General features: G+C 39.9%; 2 protein-coding genes across 2 annotated transcripts in view; one reads left to right on the plus strand and one right to left on the minus strand.

Moving 5' to 3' along the window:
- LOC124152148 (neuronal acetylcholine receptor subunit alpha-3-like) overlaps positions 1-2,204 on the plus strand; it is a 38,456-nt gene extending 36,252 nt beyond the window's left edge. Inside the window, exon 7 of the mRNA XM_046524936.2 lies at positions 1,578-2,204. Coding sequence (XP_046380892.1) covers positions 1,578-2,005 — 428 coding nt within the window. The 3' untranslated portion in view covers positions 2,006-2,204. The remainder of the gene's footprint in view (positions 1-1,577) is intronic.
- A 2,223-nt stretch (positions 2,205-4,427) lies between these two features.
- LOC124152180 lies at positions 4,428-7,995 on the minus strand. Its single transcript, XM_046525016.2, has 4 exons — positions 7,872-7,995; positions 7,058-7,125; positions 5,905-6,102; positions 4,428-5,646 (listed from the first exon to the last, which is right to left on the minus strand). The coding sequence occupies exons 2-4, from the start codon at positions 7,122-7,124 to the stop codon at positions 5,345-5,347; spliced, it is 567 nt and encodes a 188-aa protein (XP_046380972.1). The 5' UTR covers position 7,125; positions 7,872-7,995; the 3' UTR covers positions 4,428-5,344.
- Positions 7,996-8,030: the final 35 nt, after the last annotated feature.

Genomic DNA, 8,030 nt, shown 5'->3' on the forward strand with positions numbered 1-8,030 from the left:
CAGCCGGCTATGGCAGTACAGCAATGTTACGCTGCCTCAAAAAGTCTGTTACAACACGTTCAACATGTGGGCGGGTATTATCCTGCTGCTAAAGGAACCTGATCTCTACCGATCTCGTCCCTGTAACATACACCATTCACATTTCCACTAACAAGGATAAGTTGTGTTGTCCCATGAGTTGATATGCCACCCCACACCAATACACTTCTACCCTCAAAGTGACACCGTTGAGTAAAGCAAGCGTCGCTAAAACGTCCCCCTTGACGTATGTAGGCCCTTGCACGACCATCAGAGCTGGTCAGATGAAACCTGGACTCACATGTTAACAGTGTACTGCCCCAGTCTTGTCCTCTGAACCTCAAATGCTGTCTACACCAAACTAGGCGTGTCTGACGGTTACGTGGATGCAAACCTGCGCGTATCGCTGAAGGTCGGGGCCTGATGTTGTGCTTCCTCAACTGGTTGCGAACGTTTCTGCCACTTATTGATCTCAACCCAGAGTTTGTACGAGCTGATAACATGGCAGTTTGATATCGATTCCGTAGATGCACCAACCGAATATGTTTGTCGTGTTGACGTGACGTCACACACGGAAGACCGGCCCGTGGCAAGTCATGAATGTCGCCCTGCCGCTGTTTCAAAAGAGACAATATTAGGTTTTGATGAGCACCTGATAACTACACATTTACTGTGTTCTGAGTGTGTGAGTAGTGTGCTCCCCAAAATAATTATCATATTATATACGAATGATTTTATAATTTAATTTATTGATTTTGCATATCATCAGGTGTTTAGGATATATATATATACTAGTATGTGTGTGTGTGTGGGTTTGGGTGGGTGTCGGTGTGTGGGTGGGTGTTTCGAATATGATAAAACTACATGTTTCTAATCGTTCTAAAATTCTAAAGTACACATCCGGGGGGAGCGGTCAAAAGTCGTGTTGATGTTACTGACTTTCTCAATTTTTCTGTCTACAAATTGATGCCATACTTGCATATTATATTCAGGGATGCACACATGGTATTTGGAAGCCTTATCTGAGTAAACCAGTAATTGAAAGATGTACTTAAAGCAAATTGACTTAATTCCTGGTGATGCCGTCATCAGCAATGTCACGGTCAGCATAGAATGGGTAGGGCTTGACACAACAGTCACAATTCAGGACTGTAATATTTCATGCTAGAATTCTTGATGTCATAGTTATAAAGGATATCCGCCCTCTCCAAGTTGGACATGACAGCAGTATAGATGTGTAATAATGGGGGTGATTTCTGAGTAAAGAACATTTTGCCATTAGTAAGTGAATGTTGTGTAACACCACTGTCAGCAATACGTATATAATTAATCCGACAAAACAGTTAATGAAAGAATCAACCACTGGGGCAGGATGTCACAATCAATCTCAACCTGCTCCTAATAACCCGTGTCGGCTCTCTCAACAAGCATGGGATATTGGGGTCCTATTCTTTCCGGAAAAACACGTGCGAAATTCCTTTAGAATTTGTTGAATTAATAATAAATAATTCATTCTTGATTAGGGTTGGTAAATACTCTTGTTTCTCTTTTTATTTAAGGTATATATCTGGCACTGATCTTGTTTGTTGGAGCGAGCACGACCGTCATCACCGTGATCAATATATACCTATTTCACAAACTGTCTAAAACACCCGTCTCGAAATCTGCAAGAGCCTTTGTCTCCACCGTCCTCGTGAACATGGCCGGCTGGAAAAGACAGGATCAACGCGTGCAAAAAGCGAGCTCATCTTCAAAAGTGAAAATCGTTCCATACGAGGACACTGAAATGAATCAGAATCCGAGCAAGCGCCAGGCCGAGGAGCCGGACCCCGAAATGTTCTCGAAGGAACCACCATTCTATTCATGGCGTGAAATAGCTCTCATGTCTGACATCATGTGGTTCCGAGTGTATGCAATGTTCGTAATGATCGTCACGATTGTGTTCATGATCTGCCTGCCTGTGGGAGGCCACCTGAACTATGTCTGAATTGAAGGACATGGTGAAAGGTCTGCGTCTTCGCTTGTCCGACCACTTGTCTTAAAAACAGAATAGCATTATTTGGCAATTCATATTGATTTTTATGTTACCGTACCGTTATTATTATTATTATTATTATTATTATTATTATTATTATTATTATTTTAGTATGTATACTTTGCAAACCTCTATCGCTTTTGAAATAAAACATACGTACCACCATCCTGTTTTTGCACTATCAAAGTTTCACTCTGAAACAATTTTAGTGGCAGGCAATTTCTTTTTTTCCAATAGTCTGAAGCATAATTATTTTTTCACGAATGTTCGGGATAATTGAGCCTAATGATGACAGGGTCTTAGTGCGGACGCTGTCGCACTACTCTCAATCTCTGTGACGCTGTCGCACTACTCTCAATCTCTGTGACGCTGTCGCACTACTCTCAATCTCTGTGACGCTGTCGCACTACTCTCAATCTCTGTGACGGTGTCGCACTACTCTCAATCTCTTTTCTTGTACATTCAATCCGTCAACCGGTTATATGGCATTGGGGGAGATAGAGTGCGCACCTTCACTCTGTTAATCACCCGACATTAGTTCTGCTACAAGAAATATGTACATCGGTCAAAACCTGAGATCAAGTAGGACAACATTCTGTTTTCCTGGTTGAAAAGGTTACAGAAATAGCCCACAGCGTGAAGTACCTCTCTATACCACGGTGGCTTGTTGTGGGGATAGGAGATCCGATGTTCAGTCGTTGAACTGACCAGGTAAAACTCCGAGGCTGGGGCTTAACTGACGACATCAACAATTGAACATCGGATAAACGAGTGGTCTAATTTATTTGAACAATCGACAGCGTTCCTTCTACAAACATGTTTTAATACCGTATGTACAAATACATTCACGAACTGCTTTACTGTGAGAAGAGTGGTAATGCACGTGAACACATCTATCAATCACCTACATATTACTTGCCCATGTTGATGGGTCTATAATGTCTAGCCCTGATCGAGAAAATAGTAGTTTTAACGAAACACTACCAAACGTACGTTCAATGTACAGAAAAAGCCATACTGAATAAATCACATATTTATATAATATCCCCGTCCCCAAACGGATTAGTCTTGATGTAAGTAAGTATGACATTGCTCATTCTACATAACTTTTTCCATATTGCCATGACATTTATTTTTCCCGGCCGCGTCTTACCAAAAGACGGTACAAGGTACTTGTTGTTACCCTGCCTGGCGCTCGGCATTAAGGGGCTAAAACAAGGACTGGTCGGCTCGGAGTCAGCATACTGTGTCTGAGTGGGGTATTCATGTTAAACTGCGACATGGTATCTCATTGGGCTAGAGCTATAAAATCGGCATTATTTCGGACTAGTACAGGCACACACGCACACATGCGCATACGCGCACGCACACACACGCACACACACACGCACGCACACACACACACACGTGCATGCACGTCGCAATATAAGTGCAATAATCTTGAACGCGAAGTTAAACCTCATTCACCTCACCTTATATTATATCCTAAAGAGTAGGCGATATTCGAAAATAATAAATGATGACAGAATGAAAAAGAGGTATCGAGATGTGGTATTAGCTGGATAAGGCAAGGAAGGACCAGATGGAACATGGCAATCAACAACACATGTCGGTGGTGTAGTGTAAGGAGGATTCAAACAACCAAGAAAGACGACGGGTGTGTAGTGAAAAAATGAAAGTTTGAGATGACTTGATCAATAATGGGTTATACTCCACAATTGGTCAAACATTCGTTTATATGGCGTGGCATGAATGAATCTCCCAGAGACAATTTGAAGGCGTTTTGTCCACTCCTTTCGCACCTGGTCCAGTCCGGTCCAGTCTTCTTCCCGAAGCAAGGGAGTTAACGGACTAGAAAAGTTCAGCTTCAACCATTGCCGAACTAGGCTGGAATTATAGAGTTATATACTGGCTGGGCTAACGAGTCCAATTAAAATCGCGTTACGAAATCTATATCCGGTGTGTTGGCGCGTTACGGGTTTTGGTTCCGAGAACTCCGACAGTCATGTTTCAGGCCTGAACAGCTGCTGTCAGTCAATAACGACAGGTAGACAGCTTGCGCGTATTCAACTGTTTGTCTGCTGTCCAATCCATGGCCGAATGTCATTCATTCAACTTACATGGGTAAGTTTCTCTTAACGTAATAAGATACATTTTAAAGATACGTGTCATTAATGGAAGATGGACGATTTATAATTTTTTGAAAGGTTGGCTCAACCGTACTTCCGTACTTTTTTTAATTCATGAGAAAAATGTGTGACGCCCATTTCTGGTCTCCCCGTCCGTGAAATTTCATTTTATACAGCGGGATAAGCATTCCTATGTTTTGGAAATTCATCAAAACAGAATACAGAATAAAAAAATCACATACATATAAAGCACAAATGTACATGGCATTTATTTTTAAACAATTAGGAGGAAAACCGTTTATACCGTGAGCTTTGTGAGATTTCAATCCTTTAATAGCAGCTCCTATTTCATAACCAGTTTCAGATAACAAATCTGTAGTTTTACAACACTTACAATGTTCGTAATCATGTTTCACAATGAAGTCTTTAACCTTTTTATCAAAACGGAGCGGTCGGGCAGCCTAGTTGTTAAAGCGTTCGCTCGTCACGCCGAAGACAAGGGTTCGATTCCCGACTCACCCACTGACCCACTCTTATCAAAACCACTATGCGGTTCACTGTTAACACGATCATATTTTACGGTCAGTTGATTGAACTGCGCACTTAACTTTCCGCATCACAGTGAATTCTAATGGGGGGTTTTCAAGCCAAAGTTTACGGTAAAAACAAATGATATTATCCCGCAATGTATAACGATTTGGTTCTGCAACTGTTGGCGATAAACGTTTGCATAAATAATCAGGTAAGATAGGGTTCAACATTTTGGAGGTTGGCAATGTAAAGCGATTTCTTCTTTCACTCGAGGAAGTTGGATTAGTTCATAGGAAATTCTATCATAACGTGTTCCAGGAACTGCACCATATACTCCATTCCAGGATGACACATTGTTGTTTTGTACAGTTATACAAATATAACTACAATATTGGAATAGTTAGGATAAACACCATATACATAGTTTCCAGGGTTATCTTTGGGATGCGATTTTTAAAGGAATTTAAAGGATATAAATTCAGGAATATACAGTTGAATATTCCTGGAGGGGACAGGACATACGGCATGTCCAGCTCCTATGATGACAGTGCTTTAAGCTGGAACGAAATGATCTAGACATACCAGCCCCCTCACTTCAGAATGTGAAATGGAGGTTCCAAAACAACCATATTTAAGCAAAGCGTACATTAAGTGACACCACTACAATTATCAAACACACAACACTGCAAACAAGGGCGATTTTCTTCCAGTGTTCTTTCAAATACTCCCGCCAGTCAGGCTCCTGATGACAGCAATGCAACAACACGCGGTGAAACATATACTCATTGTCCATATCATTGGGGAGAATGTGTCCATTTTTGATAAACAGCCTTAATGTTTGTTTGACGGTAGATTCCAAGTCGCTTGGAAGGTCGATGCCTACTTCAGAATCTTTTCCGACTGACGCAATGATAAGAATTGATGAAGGCAAACCTGAGGGTGAAATGTGACAGAATCTATATTTGTGATCAACTTATTTAACAGTTTGTATTTCTCTCGAATAGGAGGCAAAATGTTTGAAATAACGCAATCAGCACTCAACATGAACACTTTAAGGCTGTTTTGAAATAAATATGTCAACTCTTTCTGAATATATTTAGTTCTCCTTCTCCATATATCAATACTGGATTATTCTCCTTGTTATAGGTGCACGCCTACATACAACCGATATATTTGAATATAATCACCTACCCCGTAATGTGTCAACAATGAGTTCCTCTTCATCTTTAATGCGAGATGAAACTTGATATATGACGAGGTGGGGGAAATCCTTTTTTAACTTCGATCCCTTCGCTCTGTATCGCATCACATTTTGGAAGAATTCGTCTTCTAGACTTTCGGCGTTATTGCTTCTCGGGATGATGATAGTATTTGCTCTCAGTATGTTCTCTACAAGATAAATGCTGAATGTTACATTGGCCTCTCGGTATAGGAGGCATGTGTTGCAACTATAGGATGTTGTTACGGCAAAAAGGTGACATATTTAAAAATGATTACTATCATTCAATATTACTCTGATTAGGAAGGAAATTGCTTGGCATCAACCCTTTAATGACAAATGTGTGGTGACTCGAACACCAGGACAATAATTCCCACACACAGAAAGTAAAACTACTTTGGTTTAGGTGAAGACTCGTGTGTGATAATGAACATCTAGTAGAAACTGTGGTTGATATCATAGCCATATCGCTCATGTACTGTTATCGCAGAGTTTGCTAAGAGGGCGGTGAATTTTAGTGCCTCTTGGCCACTGAAAATGTCAAACTATAGACACAGTAAATTTGGATCTATTTGTATAAATATTATCAGATGTTCAAATGGCGGACAACTAGCCTTTTTTTTAGCTTATTACACCTGCACGTTTTGCAATCCTGTGGTGACAAGTTCACCAGATTAGCTTAAAGAAGTGAAAAAGACCGATTTATTCTTTAGAACTCCAAGAGAAAAAAATATGTTTTTATATTTTATATATCTTTTGTTTATCCACATCTAAGAAACTAGATGGACGGAAAAATGTTGTTACTTAAATATTAGAAAAAAAAGCTTCTTGAAAACATGAGATGTTTTAACACATTCTAGCGTCACTATACAAATAGTATTGCCAATAAGCTCCATACGTCTACGGATCTCACTCTAACATGAAACAAGTCTTATAAGTTGTTTATATGAAGACATCGGACAACCTCCATAACCATGTTTAAAAAAATACCTTTTCTTAAATCGTGCATCCAATGGGGCCATTATCATACTTTGTTTTTGTGCTTAGTAATTTGCAAGTGCTCAAAGGAAGCAGAGGGTTTACCTTCCACTATACTAAACACTCGAACAATGTATTCCAACTTACCCATGTCACTCCTTCCATGCATTCCCATGCTCTTGTATGTTACTGGACTGGCTGCAACCTTGGACATCCTGGAAACATATTAGTCAGCGGATGTTAATGAAAGTCTGTTTGTTTAATTACATGTGCGTAAGAGTTTTACACCATCATCGAAACCACAAATCGGAACAGGGTAATGAAAATATAAATCGTAATTGAAAAGTGTAGTCAGGGATGAAGCACGTCTTAAGACTTTGTAAGCAAATAACCTTAACGTCGAACTGACTCTCATCCACAAGCTAAGAAAACCGACCTACATACGCCTACAAAATAGCAAACCTGTTGACTATCTTGAATATGATACCTTTATGAATATGTCATCATTACAGAATTGGCCTTATTGTCTTCCACGAACAATTGCATCCATGTAATCAAAGAACACATTACGTCATTTAGCAAAAAGAGATATTGAAAAAAGAGTGCAGGTAAAGGTCCCCTTACAAGACTCTCAATCGATGACAAATGCATCTGATATATTTAATGTACATGACAAATTGATATAGCAGGTCGAGTTTAGGGATGTATATACATACATATACGGGGCTCGTCTGTTTGTATATATATATACATGTATATACACAGATACATCTTTTGTATGATCCCTGGCTCGGTTGTCAATGTTAAGACAATCTTATGAATATAGATTCTATGAAAGGACAGTTTTAATGAAGATCAGGTTTGTCTAAACACAAACTCCATCTGACCAACGGCTGTGCTCTGCAATCATAACAGTAGATTTAGTGAACATAATAAAACGTGTTTAGTGAGAAAAACTTACCTGTTTACAGCTAGCCCTGTTGAAACGTTCTTCTCTTCAGATCGTCAAATAAATACTGTGCAGGAGCTGGTATAATATTGAGTTATCAGCCTCGGTTTCATGCATGCAATGTCTGCCTGTTAGACAGCAATTGGACCGTGACACAGAGCGCTCAACTCA

Source organism: Haliotis rufescens, unplaced genomic scaffold (genome assembly GCF_023055435.1).
Source record: "Haliotis rufescens isolate VD_foot unplaced genomic scaffold, xgHalRufe1.0.p SCAF_4, whole genome shotgun sequence".
Taxonomy (NCBI): Eukaryota; Metazoa; Mollusca; class Gastropoda; order Lepetellida; family Haliotidae; genus Haliotis; species Haliotis rufescens.